The sequence below is a fragment of the Orcinus orca genome, chromosome 8, assembly GCF_937001465.1.
Source record: "Orcinus orca chromosome 8, mOrcOrc1.1, whole genome shotgun sequence".
In the NCBI taxonomy this organism is placed as follows: Eukaryota; Metazoa; Chordata; class Mammalia; order Artiodactyla; family Delphinidae; genus Orcinus; species Orcinus orca.
This window is the reverse complement of record NC_064566.1, coordinates 22979950-23004612: the sequence shown is the minus strand read 5'-3', so window position 1 is coordinate 23004612 and position 24663 is coordinate 22979950. Positions and strand designations below refer to the sequence as shown.

The window sequence follows — 24663 nt, the reverse complement described above, 5'->3', positions numbered from 1 at the left end:
TAATAATAAATATGTTTCGTACATCTATTGTCTTTAGCATGTGCCAGGCCCTGTTCCAAGTACCTTGATGTATATGAGCTCATGTTGTCTTTCTACAACCCTATGAAATGGGTACTATTATTAGCTTCATACTATAAGGAAATTGAGGCGCTGAGAGGCTAAGTGACTTGCCTGAGGTCACACAGATCTAGTGGTAGATTTGGGACTTGAATCCAGGCAGTGTGGCTTTAGTCTGTGCTTTAAATCTGTGCTGACCGGTACAGTAGTCACTAGCCATAGATGGCTTTGGTGCACTTGAAATGTGGTAAGTCCAAATTGAATTGGGCTGTAAGTGTGAAATACACACTAGATTTCAAAGACCTAGTATGAAAAAAATGTATAAAATACCTCATGTTGAAATTACATGTTGCAATGATAATATTTTGGATATACTGAGTTAAGTAAAATGTATTCAAATTAATTTCCTTTTATTTTTGTGACTACTCAAAAACTTAAAATTATATATGTGGCTTGCATTTGTGGCTTACATTATATTTCTGTTGGATTTTGCTAGTCTAAATCATTATAATGCAGTAATAACAACAATATAATAGGTGACATTTATTGAGCACTTACTGTGTGCCACATAGTGTGCTAACGCCTTTACAAACAGCATTTCAATTAAGCTTCAAGATAACCCTTTTTATAATCCCCATTTTATCGAAGAGGGAGAAGTTTTCAAGAAAGTCAGTATTTGCCTGAGGTTAGTCAACTCGTTAATGCCGACCCCAAATTTGAAACCTTATATTTCTGACTCAAAAACCTGTATTCAACTGAATACACTGAAATACCATTTCCAATTAGGGTTAAATCTTGGGGAATTTTCTCTGTTTTTATTTTTGTGAGAATATTTAATATTGCATACTTCTGTATTTGTGATGTAGAAGTTTAAAATAAAAATCACTTGGTCATAAAATAGACATCCCAGATAGAAATCTCTTTTGCAAAGCCTCAGCCCTCTGTGAATACTGGTGCAGTTGAGCCCTGAGATGAAGCAGTGAGTCAGCCTGTACAAATTGCATTTAATTTTCGTTCCAATTGTTCTCTCAGGTCACTGGGCAATTTATGTCCTGACCCTCTTTGTCCATAGACAAGAGGAAGAGGGGCAACACATCTTTTCTTAGTCGTTTAGTCTTCTCGGGTGATAAGAAGAAATTGCCTTCCGTTTCATTGTCCCATGAAATGCTGTTTGTGTTCGAGAGAGCAACAAAATGCTGTCTAATGACCCCTGACCTTTCTTTCTTCTAGAGCAAAGATTCAGGCGGACTGAAGGCGGCTATGATAGAGTTGGTGGAAAGGTTAAAGTTCAAGAGCTCAGACCCTAAAGTAAGTATTGTTTTGGAATTAATTGGATATTGGTACCCCAAGTATTTCATTCTCCTTGAGCTAAATTCGAGGGATGTTAATGATGATCTATCTGAACATTGCATCAAGATCTAATTAAGCCTACCCATCAAAAGCCATGTTCTAACATGCCTGAAGATAAGTCATCTATTTTTCCCCTTCTCTATTTTATGATTTACAACACATAATCGTTCATTGTTTTCTCTGAACTGCAGACAAGTGCATTTTTAATCTTCTTTTACCGGGCCTTCGAGACTACTGGCCTCTGTGTCCATTAAATCCAACCAAAGGCATCAGAGATACCATCAGCTTAATGCTGGGGACTGTAACAAGCTCAGGCCTATCCAGTTGGTGTTCAGTACTAGCGTCTTGTCACTCTCCCACTTAACGGGAGCCAGCTGCCACTGTGAATACTTTTGCCCTCATGAGCTGGAGTCTGGTCTGGGAAATGGTTTAAGCTTCCCAGCTTTCTTCGCAAGATGTTGGGGGCTGTAGGATTGATATTCTGGGAGACGCCATACCAGGGTTGTGGGTGGACTGGGAACTGAACGTGCCAGAGGGATTATGACTAATGCAGCCTCCCTTCTCCTACTCAGACGTTTGCTGTGGCACTACCCGGTACTGGTGCCAGCTGGCTTTGCCTGAGAGTCAAAGCCTTTCACAATTAAATAGGGAAAGGAGCATGATTTTATTTGGCTTTTTATACTGTCTTTTTTTTAATTAAAAAATTTTATAAGGGGAATAAGACTAGCATTTCTTGAGCACCTAATAAGAGCCGGGCACTGTGCTAGGAGCCTTACATACCTTTTAAAAAAATTGTGGTAAAATATACATAATGAAATTTCCCATTTGAACCACTTTTAATTGTGCAGCTCAGCAGCCTTAAGCACATTCACATTGTTGTGCAGCATCACCACCATCCATCTCCAGAACTCTTTCCATCATCCCAAACTGAAACTGCACCCATTAAGCACTAACTTGTTATTCTCCCTCTCCTCTTACACACTTGTGATCGTTGCAATAACCTTGTAAATTAGCTTTTATTTCCCATTTTATTGATAAGAACACATTGGGGTAACTTTTGTCGATTTTCTTAGCTCAAAGTAGAAAGACCCCCCTCCCTCAAAACCACTTATATGAAAGTAGTTTTCCTTTAGTAAAGATGAACCAATTAATTATTAAAGATAACAGAAAGCTTTTTTTACCGAGTTTCTCTGGTTTCTGGGACAACAGCTATCCTGAAGGAGACAACTGTATTTCCTCTTTCTGCCACACCCACATGCTTATAGACAGTGAAGAGCAAGAGAATGTGTACAGATTACACTGAGTGGCTTCTGTGCATGATGATAATACAGGTAAAGTGCTTTGGGAACCTTTATGAATGCATATAGTGCTTCTGATGGGAAACTTGCCAGAGCTGAAAGAATTGAGTAGTCCCCATGAAAGCAACCCGTGGAAACCTCAGGATTTTCCTACGATGCATCATAAGCTAAAGGATATTTGTTAGGACCTCACTTGATCTTGGATATGTTTATACACACTCACCTTTCTTTCATCTTCTCTTTGTCTCTCCCTGGATAATTTCCCACTAATCTATTTTATTTTCAAGCCGCTTTCTAGCCTAACATATGTGTATGCCATTTTTACCTGGAGCCAGCTTGAAGAAGGACCATCATAATTGCAGGATGACTGTTAGATCACAAATAGGGGATGAAAAATGGGACACTTAAATACATAATTTCTGCAACAAAGAAAATTTTCCCAGAAACAAATTGGTGTCTTCCAAAAGAACTCATTAAGTTTTTAGTCTCTTCTGTTTTCCCTCCAAACCCCACCATCCTTTTTTTAAGTTGGCTTATTTAAGAAGAGCAGAATCTCCTAGGCTTTATGACCTGTCATTTTCTGGCACAGCAGCTTTACATAGAAGCACTGACTGAGTCATGGAGCCCCGAACACTCTCTCTGCCTCACTTCCTCTAGAATTCCCTAAAGCCTCACAAAGCTGGATTAGTCCAGACACTGAGGTCTACTGGGGACTGAGTTAATTTTTACCTCTCAGTTTTGCCAGAGAGGAGTGGAAGATGCCTAGATTAACCTTTTATTAAATTATAAAATAATATATGCTTATAGATTAAAAATACAGCTATCCGTAAAGGAAAAATTAAAAAATACAGCTATAAATAAAAATAATAAATAATAAAAAAATACAGCTATCCATAAAGGAAAAGGAAAATGGATTTCCCTTAAATTAACCACTATTAACAGCTTAGTGTGTAACCTCCTAGACATTTTTTCACGTGGAAATACGCTTCGAAGATATATTACAAAAATTATACCATAGCTGTGGTTTTATCACACAGAATATCTTAAACATTCTTCTATGTCAGTAATATAGACTTCTTAATGAGATGCCTCATTTTGTCCAAAATATTTGTCAGAAATCCTCTTTTCTTCAGAGCAATGGTTCTTAAACTTCAGTGTTCATGAAAATCGCCTGGGGGACTTACTAAAATACGGAGTGCTGGACCCACCCCCAGAGTTTCTGATTCAGTGTGTCTGGGGGAACTAGAAACTGTGCTGGACCTTGGTTATTTTCCTGCCATCTTGTGTTTTGGTTTTCTTCGTTCTTTCAGCAAATAGCCAGAAGAGCCCTTGTAAATCCAAATGATTTCAACCTTGAAAAAAGTGAAATACATAAAATTCCAGGCTTAGAAAACAAATAAATTGAGCTGAGGGAGCAAAGGAGTAAGAGAGGGGAAGGGAGGTAAACTGAGTCATCAGCTTGGGCTCCCTGAGAGGACAGGGTTCCTTTAAACAGCTATGGCCAGCAGAGAAGTAGCAAAGCCAAAAAAAGGGGAAGGAGTCCTGGTCAGGAATTAGGAGGATGATCAAGGCCATCGCCGTGGTCCAGGAGTGGGCTGAGTTCTCAAACCAGAGGAACAGCAGGAGACATCAAATCCCAGCTACTAGGGGTGAGCCCAAGGATGGATATGAGAGCCAGGGATGGTTGCTAAATAAGGCACAGGTCCAGATGAAGTGGTGTGCGTGCATGTTGCTGTGGTGAGCCCTGTTTTAAAGGGGGCAGACCTCCAGGGATCCAGAACTTGTATACAGTGGAAAGAAATTATTTTTAATAACAGTCTTTATTTTGTTTAATTGGAAGTGGTCTATTAAATAATCCTAATGCGTTTGACTTGATCCAGTTTGCAAACTTTTTTTTGCAGCCAAACTTTTCAGAAACATCTGTTGCACAAAGCAGCATTTTAGTCGCTAGATTTCTTATATTTATGCTAGACTTTGGGGAAATTAAAAGATGTAGTTAATCAGGGGTATGTATGTGTATATATGTCCGGACTAGATTTTTAGGAAATTTAGAGCATCTGAGTTCTTTACAGCTTTCCTTTGTAGTGACTATGCAATTATCTTTCATAGTTTACCCAGAGGAAACTGAAACTTAGAAAACACATTGATTTCCTTCCTTTCCTTCCCCATGCTCAGTCTCCCAGAAAGTGTTGAACTAAAGTATAAGATGCTAAGCTCAATCTAACTAACCTCTCATTATTCAGTTAATAATAGCTATTTTCTCTATGATATATTGATTGCTTTTCTTTCCATGTAAGGTGCACCATTCACTGTTTCCTATAGCTGGTGTGTGCTTGAAACAAACAGTTTAAACCATGTTTGTGTATCTCAAATTCATATTAATTTAATAAGTTATTCTCAAAAAAGCATCTTAAACTCGAGCCAAGTGGTTCACATTATTCTCTGTGACTGGAGTGGGATTAAACATGGGATCTAATCATACTAAGATTGTCTAAAATATAATCAGGTTCTTTTCCTTATTTTTTTTCGATTTCTACAGGTATTCTTACTGAAGTATGAAACCAAAGAACTGTCTAGCAACATGAAATTAGTTAAATAGAACTGAGGATTGTTTTCTTATTTTATTTTTATTTAGCATTTACAGAGCATTTTGTAATTGCAAGAGGACCTTACAGACCTTTCTAATAGCTGATTATCACTGACATGGAACATAGCCCAGTCCTCCACTCCAGTGCTAATCAGACTATTGTTAAAATGATAGGTTTTGCATGTACAAATAGTAATGGATATAAGCAAAACCTAACTTGAATTCTTGGTGTTAGTGTCCTGTTATTCACCTGGGTCAAGTCAGCCCTTGTGTTGGTCCTTGTCCTGCCTCAAGATAGAAGTATTCACTGGGGCAGTATTTATTCATCCATCTAAAGGAGAGAATTGAGATGCCTCAGTTATGAAGTTGGTTCATTCAAAAGTGTTTCTTTGGTTGGAAGGTTATTAGAATTACTGACCTGTTTCTTTTCATTTATTTATTTATTTATTTGGCTGCATCAGGTCTTCGTTGCGGCATGAGGGATCTTTCGTTGTGGCACTCGTTGCGGCACTCGTTGCGGCACTCGTTGCGGTGTGTGGTCTTCTCTCTAATTGTGGTGTGCAGCTTTTCTCTTCTCTAGTTGTGGTGCGGGCTCCAGAGTACGTGGCTCTGTAGTTTGTGGCAGGTGGGTTCTCTAGTTGAGGCGTGTGAGCTCAGTAGTTGTGGCGCATGGGCTTAGTTGCCCCATGGCATGTGGGATCTTAGTTAACCAACCAGGGATCAAACCCACGTCCCCTGCATTGGAAGGAGGATTCTTTACCATTGGATCACCAGGGAAGTCCCTGTTGACCTATTTCTTCACTTTACATAAAAAAGAAGTAATCTTGGAAGACATGAATTGTGTTTATCTCTGTATCCTCAAGCCCTACTAGCGTGGTACCTAGTAATAGATATGCATTATCTATTACAGCAACCATATGAAAAGAAATATCATTTGCCCTGTTTTATGGATACGCAATCCAAGACTTGCAGGGATTAAACAACTTGCTAGTAAGTGGTGGGAACAGGACTGGACTTCAGATTCATCTTCCTTCATGTTATTCACCCCCACACTGTTGTTGAACCCATGGGTAAGTTGATATTTATACATAGCGTGTCATCCCTAGCAATATGACTCTTCACTAACTATTTTTCCCTCGCACCCTTCTTTTACCTCCCTTACTGGATCCTGCAGCCACAGCTTCCCACAATTCTAGAGTCCCAGGACTGGAGAAAATATGGGGAGATGACAAAGGATCCATGACAGCCCCAGAGCATTTAGCCCTGGCCAAATGGAGAACTAAGGCAAGTGCTTCAGTAGTTTCCCCTTATGAAGGACACCAAATGGGAAAAATACCAGTGCTTTCTCAGGTCCAGTCTAGGCTCTGAGGCATGGAAATCACCCAGAAGCAAATGTGGCCTCTTTTCATCCTCTGTAGACACTTGGGCAGCAGGAAGAGGAGAAGCCAGCTCTTTGCCCTCCTTCACCATCTCCCTGCCTTTATCAAAACAAAACGATTTCCCCTTTTCCCATCCCCCAGTTACAAAAGTGATACATGTTCTTCGTAGAAAAATGTAGAAAATACAGACAACTATAATGTAGAAAGAAGAAATCAGCCAGTCTTCTGCTACCTGCAGTAGTTTGTAAACTTTCAGTACTTTTTTCTAAAATTGAGGATTCTTGAGCCTCACTCAGAACATCTAATTTGGTAGTTCTGAGTTCTGCTTTTTTAGTGTGCAGCCTGGTACACATGGTCAATACTCCATACTTCGAAACACAGCAGTGAGAAAGCTGATTAATATTATGGTGCTTTGCCTTTCAGATAGAAGAGTCCTATTATTCTATATATAATTGACCTTTGAACAACATGGTTTGAACTGCACGGGTCCACTTACATGAGGATTTTTTTTCAATAGTAAATACTATAGGGGCTTCCCTAGTGGCGCAGTGGTTGAGAGTCCACCTGCCGATGCAGGGGACGCGGGTTCGTGCCCCGGTCCGGGAAGATCCCACATGCCGTGGAGCAGCTGGGCCCGTGAGCTGAGCCTGCGCATCCGGAGCCTGTGCTCTGCAACGGGAGAGGCCACAGCAGTGAGAGGCCCACGTACCGCAAAAAAAAAAAAAAAAAAAAAAAGGTAAATACTATAGTATCGAAACTACATGATCTGCAGTTGGTTGAATCTGTGGATGCAGAACCCAGAACTGCGGGTATGGAGGAATCCCATAACGGAGGGCTGACTCTTAGTCATACAAGGACTTTCAACTGCATAGAGGGTCAGCGGGCTGGCTCCCCAACCCCAGTGTTGTTCAAGAGTTATATAACTATTATTCTATGTGTGTATGTATATATAAAACTATAACTATACACACACACACATAGTTTATGTCCTGCTTTTTTCACCTAACATTATTTCTTATAAATACATACATTTTATCATTTGAATCCATTTCTATCTTTGAACCCCAATTTAGGAAACTAAAATCCTGAATGCCAGTCTGCCGTTATTGCCAAGTGGAACCTTTACATAATAAGGCATTTCTCTTTTCTTCCTAATAGCATAAGCAGATTCTGTGAGTTTGTTTATTTGTTTTTTGAGGCAGGCATGATAGTCACAGTCTAAGGTTATTCAGGCACAATGGAAACTGAGTTAATGCAAAGTCAGATACACAATCGAGTAGTCAGCTTCAAGCTATCTGTTTCACAGCATCTACCTCCCCACTGGTCAGGGTATCTCCCATCATGTGACAGAATGAATAAATGCAGGGCACAGTGGGAAGTCTGAAGCCATTTGCTTCAGGCCCTCCACTTTATAGGTGAGGACACTGAGGTGCCAGGGTAGTAAAGGTTCTTGCCCAAGGTCACCCAGGCAATTACAGCAGAGCTCAAGAAGGTCGACAGCTTTTAGGACTATAGCTCTGTAGTTTTCCCAGTAAAGAGAAGTTTTGTCCATTTGACAAGGATGTGGAAAAATTGGAACTCTCATAAATTTTGGGGGGGGATGTAAAAAGGTATAGTGACTTTGGAATATGACCTGCCAGTTACTCAGAAGGTTAAACATAAGAGTTGCCGTGTGATCCAGCAATTCCATCCTGGAGTATATACCCAAGAGAAATAAAAAGATACATCCACACAAAAACTGCACACCAGTGTTCATAGCAGCATTATTCATACTATCCAGGATGTGGAAAGAACACAACCAATGTATGGGTAAATAAAATGTGGTATATCCACACAGTGGAAGACTATTTGGCAATGAAAAGCAATCAAGTCCTGACACATGCTGCAACAAGGATAATCCTCAGAAGCATTAAGCTGAGTGAAAGAAGTCATTCACAAAAGACCTGATATTGCGTGATTCCTTTTTCTGTTTGTGGTGATAAAAATGTTCTGAAATTGACTGTGGTGATCGCACAACTCTCTGAATATACTAAAAACCACCGAATTGTATGGTAATGTGAATTATATCTCAGTAAAGCTGTTGAGAGAGAGATTACTGTGTGAATCACTTCTTTCAGGCCTTCACTTGAATTGTCAGCAGTGAATAGTCCTTTTTCTTTCTCCTCTCCTCTTCTAGACAGGAATGAGGTTCAGAAATCTAATGTTAGCCTCTGTCAGGGGGAGGCAGTATTTTACAGTTATTAAAAGCTCACTGGGACCGATACTGTCCAGAGTTGATAACTATGCAGTCTTGAGCAGATCCTGTGCTTAACCTCTCCATTTCTCAGTATTTTTGTTTTTTCAGCTGCAAAATAGAGGATAATAGTACATCCTTCATAGGGTTGTTAGGAAGATTAAATGAGATAATCCATTTAAAATGCTTAGGACAACATCCTGTAAATGATGGCTGCTGCTAGCTTTCTCCTAGTCCTGAGACCCACCCCACTGTTTCCAGTAGAAGGGCAAGGGTACATGGGGGTAGTTTCCCCCCCGACCCCCTCCAGGAGTTTAGGAGATCTTCTAATACTGGTGGAGAAAAATAAGCCACCTGTTCATAACTAACTGGATTCTGCACTTTGATCAGTTAACACTTCCCGGCATTAGTGACACTTACAGATTTCAGGTTTTAAAGGGCCATTGCTACCTCTTTGAGTGATAATGACATGCAAATAAATTGAGTTAAATCTCCATAGTTGAGACCCCTAGGTGTTGCTGCCTGGCTGGCTGACTCTGTGGGCCTTGCATGGCCGCCTTGCCTGTTGTTGGTTCTGTGTCTATTGCCCATTCAAGTCAAGGCAAATATATCTGCCTTGGGGAGTGTGCAGCTGTGTGTCCATATATTCCCAATGGAAACAAATCAGTTCCTAGAAGCAATTATGTTTATTGTTATGGAGCAAACTCTCTAGTTAGCAAAACTGCCTGGTGTCAAATTCAAAGAAAAATAGAGAAATTAAGAGCCACAAAAGAAATCATGTGTGGCATTTAAGAGACACATTAGGAGATATAGCCCCACTTTAAAGTAAACACCACTGAGATTCTGGTTCCCTCCCTACTTTCCGTTTCCCTTCGGCTTTACCCTTTGGCTGTTCTCTTTCTATTGGAGCCCCAGAGCTCCTAATTGAAGCACCGTACAAATCAACTCTAGGCATTTTAAAACTAGGTGGACGTGGTCTCTGAGCTGCCTAGTGGGCTGGAGCATTGTTAGAAATCAAAGGGATTGAGCTTTAAATGGCTTAATAAAATTAGCACATTGTGATGTCCTTCTCCCCCGCTCCAGCTCCTCTCTGCACTGACAGGAGCCTTGATAATTTACTCTTAGCCAGAACTTAAAGGGCTTATTACATGGCCAACGTGAAGAAGGGAGTGGAGCTGTCAGGGCTCCCCCATAGCAGCCACACTTCACGTTTCCACTGTAGGATTGTATTTGACATTTAATTTAGGAGCCTGGGTAGCTAGGTATAGAACTTTTTGTGATAATAGTGATAAAAACCACCCAGAGTTTTATTTAAGGGTCTCCTTCTTTCCTGTCCCCCACCCTCCCCTTTTCCTTTTAGTTCAACCTCATTCAGCTAGGAAATAAAATTCAGGTTTACTCAAGGAGAAATGTGGGGTTTCCCTTTTTTGATATCTTAAGGCTAAAGCTACAGAATGCAACCTCAGTCAGCCAGGTCTGTGTGTCGATGCTTGTATGTATGTATGAATGTAAAATTTGAAAACTGGCCTCTCCCCTGATTGCCTCTGCATTTAGCCAAAGGGCAAAATCCGCCAGGGCTCTGTGGTTGTGTAGAACACTTCCATTCAACCCGTGATCCAGTTGATCTCCACCCCATTGCTGAATAGCTTTTGTTTACTTCTTTAGCAGGTGAAACAGATTCTATGATATCACCTTAATTCCTAGCTCAACCTGATTAATTAGACATTTATAATCCCCATTTTACAGATGAAGAAACATTTAAGAGGTATATTGACTTGTCCAAGGCCACAGGGTTAATGATTGCAATAAACTGCCTTTCTATGATTGCTATATGGAATTAGTAGAAGTTGTAGGAAGTTATTAACTTTTTAGTTTTAGAAGATGGGTTGGCAATAGTATACAAATGTAGAGTTTGTTCAGACTTTTAGGGAAAAAATGTTAGATTGAGTATGCCATGCTTTCCTTTACTTTTATGTTGAAAGAGCACAGACATTGGAGCCAGATGACCCGAGTCCAAATACTGGCACTTATTACGTTCATCATTTGATTTGTCTGAGCCTTCAGTTTCATCAATAAAATGAGACAAATATTATGTTTTTATTAATGAGTATCCTGCAAATGGAAACTTTTGAGGAGGAGATAAGAAATGATGGAAGATGATTGGTATCACAGCTTTTGATGGTCCAGAAAGTATTTTAGAAACTGTAGTTGTTTAACAAGCCCTATGGTTCTTAGGTTAGCAGATTGTTAGCTGCTCAAGGGGGTGTAGTAGGGTTTCAGTCGGCTAAAGAGAGCAAATATAATAGAGACAAGTTTGAGGTTGGGGAGCTGACTATATCTCCAGACTCTGTGCAGGTGCTGAGGGGCAGGGTGTGACCTGTCCTTCCGGTGCTTTGCTTCTGTGTTGTGGAAGTGGACAGCATCTGATCTTATCAAACTGGAAAAGGCTCACTCACAACCTGTGGCTATCTACTGAAACAGGGGCTAGGAGCCTCTCATTGACATCCGTGCTCTTCAGTGCCTAGGATGTGTGAGGAGGTCCTTCCTGTGTTCCTTTGGGAAATTTGAATCTGTACTCCCAAGGGCGTAAGTTCTCTTTCTCTAAGAGAACTGGCTGGGGCTCTGTATCTGTGAGAGCTCGGTGGGTACCATAGGAAAAACCCACAATAAATGCTCACAGTTACTGTTATCTGGACCAGCAGAACAGTTCTGCTGATGTGTCTATGTTCCCAGAGAGTACTAAGTTCTTTCCATGTATTATTTTGTGTAAACTTCACAAAAATATCTATGAAAAAACTTTCACTTTTCTGAGCTTCAGAAGCATAGAGTTAGCAGAGCCAGTACTGCAGTCTTTCTCTGTCACCACAGACTCCACCACCTTTACTATTCTGACCCTCTGTAGCAAAGAAGTCTCAGAAAACATGAGACTTACATCTCAGTGCCCTTTCCTGACCCTTCTTGGTGGCAGGCGGCTGTTTTGGTTTTGTGGTTTCTGTAGTATACAGATAGCTGTGGCTTTTCAGGAAAGGTGTGTGGCTAGAGAACTGAAATGGAGGTGAGGGGTGAGTCTTGTTTTAATGTAATTGCTTTAATCTTCAGCGGATAAAATAGGCTTTCTTTGTATATTCAAGTCTGAGAGGTTTAAAAATAGTATAATTTCTGTTTAGTTGCCCCTAAAGCTTTCAGTGGCACCTTCTACTTCCCACTTCCTATACAGTAACTTCTGAAGCAGAAGCTGTCTTTCTATTTTATACACAGGTTAAGGCAGAAAGAAAGCTAGAAAAGAAGGTGGAATAGAAGCTCTCACTCATATTCTTGTTATAGGCCCTGGGTGTCTCAGGGGACCCGTTCTTCTACTTTCACATTTCTACAGGGGACACCCAGAAGTTTTTTTCTTTTCACTCAGGAAAAGTGTTGCTCAGAAGTTTATAATTGCTTTCTTTATTGCCACCCTGGGGTCAGGCAGAGAGAAGCGTCTTAAGAGCGAGCAATAGTATCCATTCAAACTGAGCCCAGCATCCCTCTTGAACTCTTCCCCTGGTGCCTCCAGATCAGTGCCATGACGCTGGGTTACACATCAAGTTGTCATGGCAGTAAATTCATAGCAGCTGACAGCATGAACAGGCGGTCCTGGGAGGAGACAGTGCTTGGCAATGATGACACAGCCATAGTGGTTAGATCTCCGTCTCTCATACTAGGGCTACTTGTCAGTCTGCTGTGACTGTGTCTCAGATGACTGGGGCACACAGTTGCTATCCACTTCACAGCTGATTAGTAGATTCAAGTGTATATTAGGATCTTTCAAGTACACAGCCTCTAGGAAACATAGTCCTGAGCCTCTAATACTCTGTGTATGTGTGTGCGCGTGTACCTGTGTATTTATGTTTGTGTGTCGAGGAGGGAAAACCATGAAAGGGAGGAAGTTCAGAAGAAGCGTATTACGGGGTCATATGCATGAAGCTGGTAAAGAACAACAGCGTACTTAGGCTCAAGTACCAAAATTTGTAGCCTCAGGGAGAAGCGTGCTGGCAGAAATAGAGGAAGGCTGGAGTGTTCTGACTGAAATATGGGGTTCCTGTCCAAGGGAATGCGATTCTGAAAGTCAAAGGTACAAGCCAAGCCAAAGACTATATAGGGCAAATCTAAGGTCTAAACACAGAGAAGGAGAGCTTGAAGAGCACGTATAGTTACTGAGTCTGAAGGGCGAAAGGTGGGATTTGAGGTCAAGATCAGGAAGCCAAGGATTCAGGGCCAAGTGGAGATGAGAAAGGAGAGAAAGCTGGCCTGGAACAAGTTGGAGGTAGGATCAGAATCCTAAATAGTTTCTTCAAATCACTCAGAAGCTCTCTGTGTCTTAGAATTGTGTTTCGGCAGATTAGTGGTTCAAGTGAGAGTGGGGCTGGGTTAAAGGGTCTAGGTTGCGGGGGGCAGGTGGAGCTTAAATGGAGCATTTGAGTCTAGAGAATGGGTATAGTTATTTAGTGGGGAGTGGTGGGAAAGGGGTGCAAGAAGGGGTGTTCATAGGTAAAGGGGGAGGCTTCTTCAGCCAGACTGTGGTGGAGAGGCAGGTGCGGGATGGCTTCTGACACTCAGTCAGAAGGTATTGACCGCCATGATGTGCCAGACCCTAGCAAAGATGTTTGAATTTCTCCTCCAGGTATTAAGTCAAGGCACCTGTTATCTAGTGGAGAAAATGAAACTTGATTCCAGAGTTTAGAGCCTGGGTGATTGTCTAAACTGTGGTATCGTTAAGGGGGAGAGGGGAACAGGACAAGGTTTGAAGGGAAGATATGAAAGAATAATGTTGTGGTTAGAAGGCAGATTATGTAGTCAAACTATGTGGGTTCAGACTCCACCTTTGCCACCTACTATGTGTGTGAATTTGGGCAGGTTTCTTATCCCCACTGTACCTCAGTTTCTTCATCTATGAAATTGATATAATAATAATTGCTACCTCATGGTATCATTGTGATGATTAATTGAAGTAACACATGTAAAGTGCTTAGAATAGTGCCTAATATGTAAGTGCCCAAAATGGTAGCAGTGACAATCATGAGGAGGAGGGAGAGGATTCAGTCTGATGCTTGATGGTTTAAGTAATAGGAAAGTATCCAGGTGGAGATACACATCAAAAGGAATGGTGAGACTAGAGACCTCAAGAAAAAAACCCAGGCTTAGGAGCTATCTGCATGGAGATGGTAGTTGAATTGCAAAGATGGGATGAAACTGCTAAGGAGAAGGTTATAGAGAGAAAGCAGTTTTGTACCCAGAGGGCATTTAACAATGCCTGGAGACTCTTCTGGTTGTCATAATTGGGGCTGGGGAGCAGTGCTACTGTCTCTACTACATAGAGGCCAGGGATGCTGCAACATATTTTACAGTGCACAGGACATTTCCCCACAACAGAGAAATACTGACCCCAAATGTCAGTAGTGCCAAGGTTGAAAAACTCTCAGAGTTTCTCAATCGCAGCTGTCTGGAGAGTGTGTGTAAAATTGCAGGGATGAAGCTGATAAACAGAAAGCCGGGGAAGTCCAAGGTCATAGAAACCGTGAGAGGAGAGAAATTAAAGACTGAGGGGTATCAGCAGTGCTAAATGATACAGACAGGTCAGTAGTGAGAGCAAATGGAGTTGGTGACTAGTAGACTCTTTAGTGCTGGAGGAGACCGGGCAGCAGGCTTTATGTGACTTTCTAAATAAGATTGGTGGTTAAAAGTAGGAGGGGAGGCAGCACTGCCATAGGAAAAGGGTTATTCTGCATTCTTCTTTACTTCTTATTTTGACTGTGTTACCCTGACAACTTTTGGTCAGATTCCTAGTTCCCTGATGCCCCTCTTGTTTTAGCAACAAGTGTGATTAGAGGCAAATCTGGATTAGTGAATTAGTTCCAAGAGTATAAAATTTGTGCAGCTATATCATTTTAGAGATAAAAGGAAGGTTGAGTTTAGCTTTTCATTTTTAATAGCTCAGGAACCTGAGGCCCTGAGAGATTCAGTGATTTGTCCAAAGTCACGCAGCTGGTTGGTTCTGAAAACATCCACGGCCTCTGACTCCCCATTCCGAGTGCTCTCTTCTGTGCCAGGTTGCTTTCTGGTGGTCTCATAATGGTTCTCAGAGGCTCAGTTTCCTTTTCAGGAGGAGGTTACTAGATAGAGTGGTTGTCAGAGCCCTGACCTGGAAAAGGCTGACCTGAGGTGAATCTTTGCTCCATAGCTTACCTGCTGCGTAACTCCAGGCCAGTGACTTTACCACTGTGGGCTTCAGTTCCCCTACCATAAAATGAAAGTATTATTGCCTGCCTGAGGATTAAATCAGAAACACGTCTGTGATGGCACCTGGAATGCTGCCTGCACGTGGTCGCTCTTAATATCTTCATCGTTATTATTCATAAGACTGTATCTTTGTCGCAGATTAAAAGGCAAGAGAATGTCCAGTGACAGGAACCAGGCGAAAGTTAGGCATGCCATCTGTTTCTCCCCACCTTGCTCCTAACTCCATCTCCTACTTTGTGATAAGAGCAGTATCATGAGGGTTGGTGCTGCTGTGGTTATACAAGGTTTTGAAGCACATGTCTCTCCAGTATATTGTGATGATGTCTATCTGTCATTGATGAGCCTGTCACTCATTGGATCAGTTAGACCTTTTTCAGAGTTTTTCCAGACACTAAACCTGGCTCTTTTGAGGAGCCCCAGGATGACTGAGGGTCCCATAGAGGAATGTTCAAATGGCAGGAGCAGCACATGCTAAAAGTGCTTAGTTCTTGTGGAAGCCATTATTTTAACTTTAGTTGAAAAGGACTTTTAAAAACCTTTAATTTGTGGTAGAAAAGCGGAATCAGATTAGGAAGGAAAGGTCTAGTATTTACTGGGAAGGCAAAGAATAAAATGTTGACATGTTTGAGACTAAGGTTCAAGCAGAAGAATTGTCCTGCCTGGCCCTTTGGATGCTCAGCCCACCCCGAGACCTTCTCTAGGCTCCACTTCAGTGGCTATTTCGTTTTCTGTTTTAATTGTATTAACTTTTAAAAATAGACTTTATTTCTTAGAATAGTTTTAGATTCTCAGCAAAACTGAGCAAAAAATAGCATTCCCATATGCCCCCTGCCTCCACAGATACAGCCTCCAACATCAGTATCCCACCCCAGAGTGGTGTATTTGTTACAGTCAGTGAAACTGCATCATTATTACCCAAAGTCCATAGTTTACATTAGGGTTCACTCTTGGTGGTGTACATTCTGTGGGTTTGGAAAAATGCACAGTGACATATTATCTACCACTACAGTATCATACAGAATATTTTCACTGCCCTAAGAATCCTCTGTGTTCTGCCTGTTCATCCTTCTCTCTCCCCAAACCTCTGACATCCACTGATCTTATTACTGTCTCCATAGCCTTTTCTAGAATTTCATACAGGTTGAATTCTTTCATTTAGTCATATGCATTTAAGGTTCTTCCATGTCTTTTCATGGCTTGATAGCTCTTTTTTTTACACTGAATAATATTCCATTGTCTGAATGTATCACAGTTTATTCATCCATTTACCTACTTAAAGACATGTTGGTTGCTTCCAAGTTTTGGCAATTGTGAATAAAGCTGTAAACATCCATGTGCAGGTTTTTGTGTGGACCTAAATGTTCAGCTCCTTTGGGTAAATAGCAAGGAGCATAATTGCTGGATCCCATGGTAAGCGTATGTAGTTTTCTAAGAAATTGCCAAACTGTTTTCCAAAGTGGCTGTACCATTTTGCATTCTCATCAGCAGTGAATGAGAGTAGCTCTACATCCTCATCAGCATTTGGTGTTGTGATTGTTCAGATTTTGGCCATTCTAATAGGTGTGTAGTGGTATCTCAGTGTTGTTTTGATTTGCATTTCCCTAATGACATATCATGTTGAGAATCTTTCCAATGCTTATTTGTCACCTGTATATCTTCTTTGATGAGATGTCTGTTCAGGTCATTGGCTCATTTTTTAATTGGGTTTTCTTATTGTTGAGTTTTAAGAGTTCTTTGTATATGTTGATAACAGTCCTTTATCAGGTGTGTTTTCTTCCAGTCTGTGTCTTGCCTTCTCATTCTCTTAAGTGTCATTCTCAAAGAACAAGTTTTTTAATTTTAATGAAGTCCAGCTTATCAATTATTTCTTTCATGGATAGTGCCTTTGGAATTGTATCTAAAAAGTCATCACCATACCCAAGGTCATCTATGTTATCTTCCAGGAGTTTTATAGTTTTGCATTTTATTTAGGTCCATGATTATTTTGAATTAATTTTTGTGGAAGATATAAGATCCCTGGCTAGATTCTTTTTTTTTTTTTGCATGTGGACATCCAGTTGTTTCAGCATTATTTGTTAAAAGGACTGTGTTTTCTCTTATTTGTATTGCCTGTGCTCCTTTGTTCAATATCAGCTGACTGTATTTATGTGGCTCTACTTATGAGCTCTGTTCTGTTCCACTGATATATTTGCTTGTTCTTTCAGCAATACCACACTGTCTTGATTACTGTAGCTTTATAGTAAGTCTTTAAGTTGAGTAGTGTCAGTCTTCTGACTTTGTTCTTTTTCTTCAGTATTGTATTGACTATTATGGGGCTTTTACCTCTCCATGTAAACTTTAGAATCAGTTTGTTAATATCCATAAAAAAACGTGCTGGGATTTTGATTGGGACTGCATTGAATTCATAGATCAAGTTGGGAAGAACTGACATCTTGACAATTTTCAGTCTTCCTGTCTATGAACATGGACTGTCTTTACATTTTTTTCTCCTTTGATTTCTTTCATTTTAGTTTTCCTCATATAGATTTTGTACATATTTTGTTCAATTTGTACCTAAGTATTTCATTTTGGGGGTACTAATATAAATGGTACTGTGTTTTAAAATTCAAATTCCATTTGTTCACTGATGGTATATATAGGGAAGTGATTGACTTTTATATATTAGCTCTGTATCTGGCAACTTTGTTATAACTGCTTATTAGTTCCAGGAGCTTTTTTTGATGATTCTTTTGGATTTTCCACATAGATGATCATGTCAATTGTGAACAAAGGCTGTTTTATTTCTACCTTCTCAACATGTAAACCTTTTATTTCCTTTTGTCTTTGGAAAAGGAGTAGTGAGAGGAAACATACTTACCTTGTTTTTTTTTTGTTTGTTTGTTTTTTTTTTTTGTGGTACGCGGGCCTCTCACTGTTGCGGCCTCTCCCGTTGCGGAGCACAGGCTCCGGACGCGCAGGCTCAGCGGCCATGGCTCACGGGCCCAGCCGCTCCGCGGCATGTGTGATCCTCCCGGACTGGGGCACGAACCCGCGTCCCCTGCATCGGCAGGCGGACTCCCAACCACTGCACCACCAGGGAAGCCCTACTTACCTTGTTTTTGATCTTAGCAGGAAAAGTCTAGTTTCTCACCATTAAGTATGATGTTAGCTGTAGATTTTTTGTATATATATATTTTTTGTATATTTTTTTATGAAGTTGAGAAAGTTCTCTGTTCCTAGTTTGCTGATGGTTTTTATCATAAATAGACATTAGATTTTGTCAGGAGCTTTTTTTTGCATCTACTGATATGATCATGTGATTTTTCTTCTTTAGCCTGTTGATGGTAGATCATATGAACTGGTTCTCAAATGTTGAACCAGTCTTGCATACCCAGGATAAATCCCACTTAGTCGTGGTATATAATTCCTTTTATACATTGTTGGATTCGATTTACTAATATCTTACTGAGGATTTAACTTCTTTTTGAGCCATATTTCTTTTAAAAAATTACTCTTCAAGAAAAGATAAGTGTTACACATTATTGTAGAAAATTTGGACTGAAAAGTTAAAAAAAAGAAAAGTACCCTTAATTCCAGCACTCAGAGATAACCACTCTCCAACATTTTGGTATATTTCTTATAGTCTTTTATAATACAAATAATAATACAGCAGCAGTAAATATCACATTACTTCATTGAGTGCATACGTGAAGTAACTAAGTGATAACTGAGGTAGAGATCCCATGGTACTCTTAACCAAACGAGGAAAGGAGGTAAAGAAGATACAAATGACTGCTTTTGTCTAGAGGCTGCTGATGAAGATGAGAAAAATGGTTTGGCAAGAGATTAAATGTTCATTTTAATAACGTTTTCTCTACCCTTCTCAACGCCCCATTGTAAAATCCAAGCAATCCAGGCTTCTAACCACGTTGTCAGGAAAATGTTTGCCATCCCTCAGAATGTTGGTAATAGAATGTAGTTCACAGTTTTTGTTTTTTTCATCGGTCTTATCTGCTGTGTTTCTAGCCTGTTGGATAATTTTCCAAGCCTTAGGAGTGGACAGTTGTTTTATTCACAAATAGTGGCTCTCCCACTCATACACAAAAGACACAGGAAAATGGGAGATCCAGCCATCCACTGAAAAAGGACTCTGTCCTACTTGTTGATGAAGCTCTTCCCTTGTCTGTCCTCACTGGAGCCTGGCAGAGGTTTGCAAGGAGCTCTCTTGAGGTAAAATGCCAGAATAAACCCCAGGCTATACAGAAGGCTTAACTTTGAGATTTCCTACCTGGAAGTTTCCATAGACACTGGCATGCTGAGAGGGTGCCATGCTGTGGGAGTGAGGACAGATTGCAGCATTGAAAAAGTTCCATTTTCTGCTTTTTTATTATACTCTTTTTGAATAGTAGTCATTCAGAAGAGGAAAAAGGGAGTAAAAATGGACTTTTTCACCTTTGGGGAGGTATTTAGCATCTTCACACTCTATTTCATGCACTTCACAAGTTTTTTAGTCATTTTTGGAATGGGCTCCTTTAAAGTTACTTGCAGGGAATTTGGCTAAGAGAACAAGTATTTCTGAAAGCTTCAATCATTATAGACTCAGATGCTTTTCCTTTGTGTAGCTTCCTGCTCCTGACCCTGTTCCATCTTTCTCAGTTCATCCCAGCAATGTTTTTCTGGAACAAATCTTTCTTAAGCCATCATGCTTTCTAGCTGTTATGCTTGTTGTTTTTATAATCTGCCTATAATAAAAATGTAAATAAAACCTTGGTTTCCTAGAGGCCAGCTAGCTGGGAGGTAATGGCTTCCAGCCTATGTCAAACACATTGAATGCTCGTGTTTTTTAAGTACAAGCTCTTAATTCAAGGTTTTATGTGTTTAATTACGTGTGTGTTAATATAAAGTGCCAGTCTGCATGCCTCTTGGGTCTGGTCTAGCTTAGAAATATTAACTATAAGAGCATAAAGAAAGTACCATGGAATGAGACTTAGCTCTTCAAATGTATATCCTTTATCCCAAGATTCACTTCGGGGGAACAAACATCCTAGTGGGGATAACAACAGAAGCAACCTGTTAACTGAAGAAATATCTCAGTTAAGAAGAAATAAATATGAAGAACCTGAAGCAGGCAGAAAGGGATCATTAGAGGCAATGTGTTATAGCAGGAACTACACTGACTAGACCAGAGGAAAGTTGGTTTCTAAACCATACTTTGTTACTGTACCTCTCTGGGACCTTTTTTTTTCCAACCTGTAAAGTTGGACTCAGCTCTAGTAAGAACTATCAGATGTTCACTAGTTAGTTCTGACGATTCACAAATAAGCTGCTTATTTTTTCAAATTACAATGCTGTGTTTAAGTATTTTAGAAAATGCTGTATTTAAGTAATAGCTGCTTTTCACCTAATGCAACCATAACGAAGATATGTCAACTTGCTTACAACCTAGGGCTTTAAAGTTTTAACAACTTAGGGACCAATCAATTGACCAAAGAGAACAAACTCTTTTTACGTTTTGTTTGTGTAGAGCAGTGGTCCCCAACCTTTTTGGCACCAGGGAGCAGTTTTGTGGAAAACAGTTTTTCCACGGACTGGTGAGGGGGGAGTTGTTTCAGGATGATTCAAGCACATTACATTTATTGTGCACTTTATTTCTGTTATTATTACATTGTAATATATAATGAAATAATTATACAACTCACCATGATGCAGAATCGGTGGAAGCCCTGAGCTTGTTTTCACTTGCCACTCACCAATAGGGTTTTGATATGAGTCTGCAAGCAATTGATTTATTATGGTCTCTGTGCAGTCAGACCTCTCTGCTACTGATAAACTGTATTTGCAGCCGCTCCCCAGCGCTAGCATCACTGCCTCAGCTCCACCTCAGATCATCATCAGGCATTAGATTCTCATAAGGAGCGCGCAACCTAGACCCCTCGCATGTGCAGTTCACAGTAGGGTTCGCGCTCCTATGAGAATCTAATGCCGCCGCTGATCTGACAGGAGGTGGGGCTCAGGCAGTAATGTGAGCAATGGGGAGCGGCTGTAAATACAGATGAAGCTTTGCTTGCTCACCTGCCCACTGCTCACTTCCTGCTCTGCAACCCGGTTCCTAACTGGGGGTCTGGGGACCCCTGCTGTGGAGGACCCAGGTCCCTCAGGTGTGATTTTCCTGGAGAGCACTACCAGTGCCCTAGGAAGTACTTCAGGGAGGAAGGGGAGATTCTTCTTTTAACCGGAGTGGTTTTACTTTTGGTTCTATTATACTTTGGGGTTCTACATTAAAACTTTGGGGCAAGGGAAGTTCTGTGGCTTTAAAAAGATTTGACAGTTACTAGTAGATCCTATTTAAAAAAAGGAATCTTTTACATCACCAGTTTTATCATTCTGTGATATATCCAGCCTTCTGTCTTCTCTGCTTGTGAAGAATTTTCTCTGTGGACATAACTTGTGTGTGGTATACTCAAGAGTATGGGACTGTCACTCTCACCTTTGGGGAGCTGTAGGATAGAGGCTGAAGAAGTTCTAGGAAACCTAGTCAAATGATGTCAGTGGTTCCCAACTAGCAGGTGCTGATGCAAAGGGCCTGCTGCTCAGGGAGAACTGTGAAGTTTATAGCAGGATGGAGTTTTAATGATGAGGTGAAATGAAACCTGAAAGGGAGTTTTGTAAGTTGTTTCATTCCTGCTATTGGTAGGAGTCCTTTCTCCAGAGTACTCAACCTACCACTTGCCTAATCCCCCAAGGTGTCTCTCCTTTGGGCTCTGGATTTAAATAAATGCCGTGACGCAGAATTTGTTCTTGCCATTTTGAGCTAGGTTGGAGAATACCTGTCTGTTGATTAGTAGAGAACTGGAATGAGAAGGCAGCATAAAATTTTTATAGAGTAAATTATTCTGCTTTCAATTCTCATTTGTGGCCTGATCTGTATAAAAATAAATTACATAAAATAAAGGTTGAAAAACCTGTGTAAAGTAAAGGAAAATAGAGAATTTAATTTTTAAAAACCATGATTTATTCACCTACTGAAGTGTAGTCCCCACCTTTCCTGACTGTAATGTCAACTTCCTAACTTCAAATCACATGTGTATGTGATGTCTAGTAAAATAGGTTGTGAGTCAGTTTTTATTATGCTGTCCATTTTTAGTCACTTGGAAGAGCTTTTCTTAGGAATTCAGAAAAGTTCATGCCTTAGCTAAAACTTCCTAGGTTAGTCTCTAAGAGAAGTTCCTAGGTCTTATAAGACCAAATTTATTTCAAGGGTAGAGATCCATGTCCACTGATAAATGATCACCATAGAGCATAACAGCCTTGAAATATACACACTAAAAATAAAAAGGAATTATATAAATAAACACAAATCACAGTTCTCAATCTGATAAAGAACTTGCCGGGACATTAATAATATTTAACACCCCCCCCCTTTTCTTTAGTACCAGGGAGAGTACCTGCAAAGAGTATATGAATTCATGAGGGCTTATGTCACTTAGTCACTTGATATGTGAATGGGTACATGTCCTACAGGCCTTATTTTGAATTGACGTTTTTATGGCAGTGTTACAAAAGGTGCTTAAAGTATCAAGCCTATTTCAATTTTTAAAAGGCTAATAAAAAATGGCCTCATCTTACCCTCTCCTTTAGTCTTTCTCTTTCTCAATCTCCTTTTTAGGTTTTCCCAGTTAGACTTCTCTTCTGACAGACTGTTATAGTGAACAGAGCACCAGACTGGGAGCAAGAAGATTGGAGAACTTTGTGTCTCCTAAAAGATTGCAACTGGGTCTGTTTCCTTATCTGTGAAAGAAAGGGGTTCACTTAGATGACAGCCACTTTCTCTTTTAGCTCTAAAATTCTCTATTGGCTTTTGTCCTTTGGTCTACTGTTCTACCTCTTCCCTGTTTCCTACCTCAGCTACTCAATATGCATAGTTGTTTAAAAGTACTCATAAAATAAATATGGTTATGAGGAAACATTAATAAGTGTAGTTATTGGCAAGATGTGGAGTTTAGAAGTTCTTATTTTGGTAGTTTCTCATTTTGTTTGCCTTATGCCCTAGCCAAATACAGCCTAGAGTCATATTTTAATTATTCTGCATAGTTGTTGTTGCAAAATAAAACAGTAATATATTTTCACCCATCAGAGAGTAAAGATTTAAAGACTTGATGATATCCAATATCAGTAAAGGTGTAGGCAAATGCTTACTTTCACACATTGTTGTGGGAATGTAACTGGTGCATCCTTTTTTGGAGGGCAGTTTGGCAGTATCAGTCAGTAATTTTAGAATATATATAAATTAATTCAGTGACTCCAAAGGTTTCTAAAGAAATTCATGTACGGATATTAAGAGGTATAGCCAGTGATGTTCATTGCTGTATTGTTCATAAAAGCAAAAAATTGGAAATATCCTGTATTTCCATTAAGAAGGGAAATATTTAATGGATATATTTATCCTTTTCTCTCTCTATATAAATATCCATATCTGTATATACCTGTATCATACAGACATTAAAAATAATACAATGAATGAATTGCTCTGTATGTACTAACATATTTTAAGTAGAAAAGCAAGACACAGAACCATATGTTCACCATGATCCATTTACATAAAAACAACATAATTGTCTGTACACATACAGGTATACCTTGTTCTACTGTGCTTCACTTTATTGTGCCTTGCAGATACTGTGTGTCTTACAAATTGAAGGTTTATAGCAACCCTACATCGAGCAGTGCTATTTTTCTAATAGCATTTGCTTACTTCATGTCCCTGTGTCACATTTTGGTAATTCTTGTAGTATTTCAAACTTTTTCATTATTATTGTACTTGTTATGTTGATCTGTGATCAGTGATCTTGATGTTACCATTGCAAAAAGATAATGACTCGCTGAAGGCTCAAATGATGGTTAGCATTTTTTAGCAAGAAAGTATTTTTAATTAAGGTATGTACATTTTTGTAGACATAATGCTATTGCATACTTAATAGACTACAGTATAGTATAAACACAACTTTTATATGTACTGAGAAACCAAAAAACTTGTGTGCCTCTGTTTATTATAATATTCATTTTACCGTGGTGGTCTAGAACAGAACCCACAGTGTCTCCAAGGTATGCCTGTATATGAATTGATACATAACTAAAATAGAAAAATGGCTGGAAGGGCATGTATCAAACTGTTAACAGTAATTATCCCCTGAGAAGGAAAAAGGTATTGGGATAGAGAGAGAAGAGGAATTTCTTTTTCTTTTTTTTTTTATATACACCCATCTATTAAATTTTTAAAAAGTAATCATATATTACTGGTATAAACATAAACAAAGGAGAGATTGGAACCAAGATGGCGGAGTAGAAGGACGTGCTCTCACTCTCTCTTGTGAGAACACCAGAATCACAGCTAGTTGCTGGACAGTCATCGACAGGAAGACACTGGAACTCACCAAAAAAGATACCTCACATCCAAAGACAAAGGAGAAGCCACAATGAGATGGTACCAGGGGCGCAATCACAGTAAAA

At 39.9% G+C, this 24663-nt stretch overlaps 1 protein-coding gene across 7 annotated transcripts in view; it reads left to right on the top strand.

Annotated features, from left to right (window-relative positions):
- Positions 1-24663, top strand: part of TRIM44 (tripartite motif containing 44) — a 119087-nt gene that overhangs the window by 19150 nt on the left and 75274 nt on the right. For all 7 annotated transcript variants that reach the window (XR_007478607.1, XR_007478605.1, XR_007478606.1 and 4 more), the window contains exon 2: positions 1288-1365. Coding sequence is in view for 4 of the 7 variants with exons in the window: in XM_004264012.4 (XP_004264060.1) it covers positions 1288-1365 (78 nt within the window). In the remaining 3 variants the exon portion in view is untranslated. The remainder of the gene's footprint in view (positions 1-1287; positions 1366-24663) is intronic.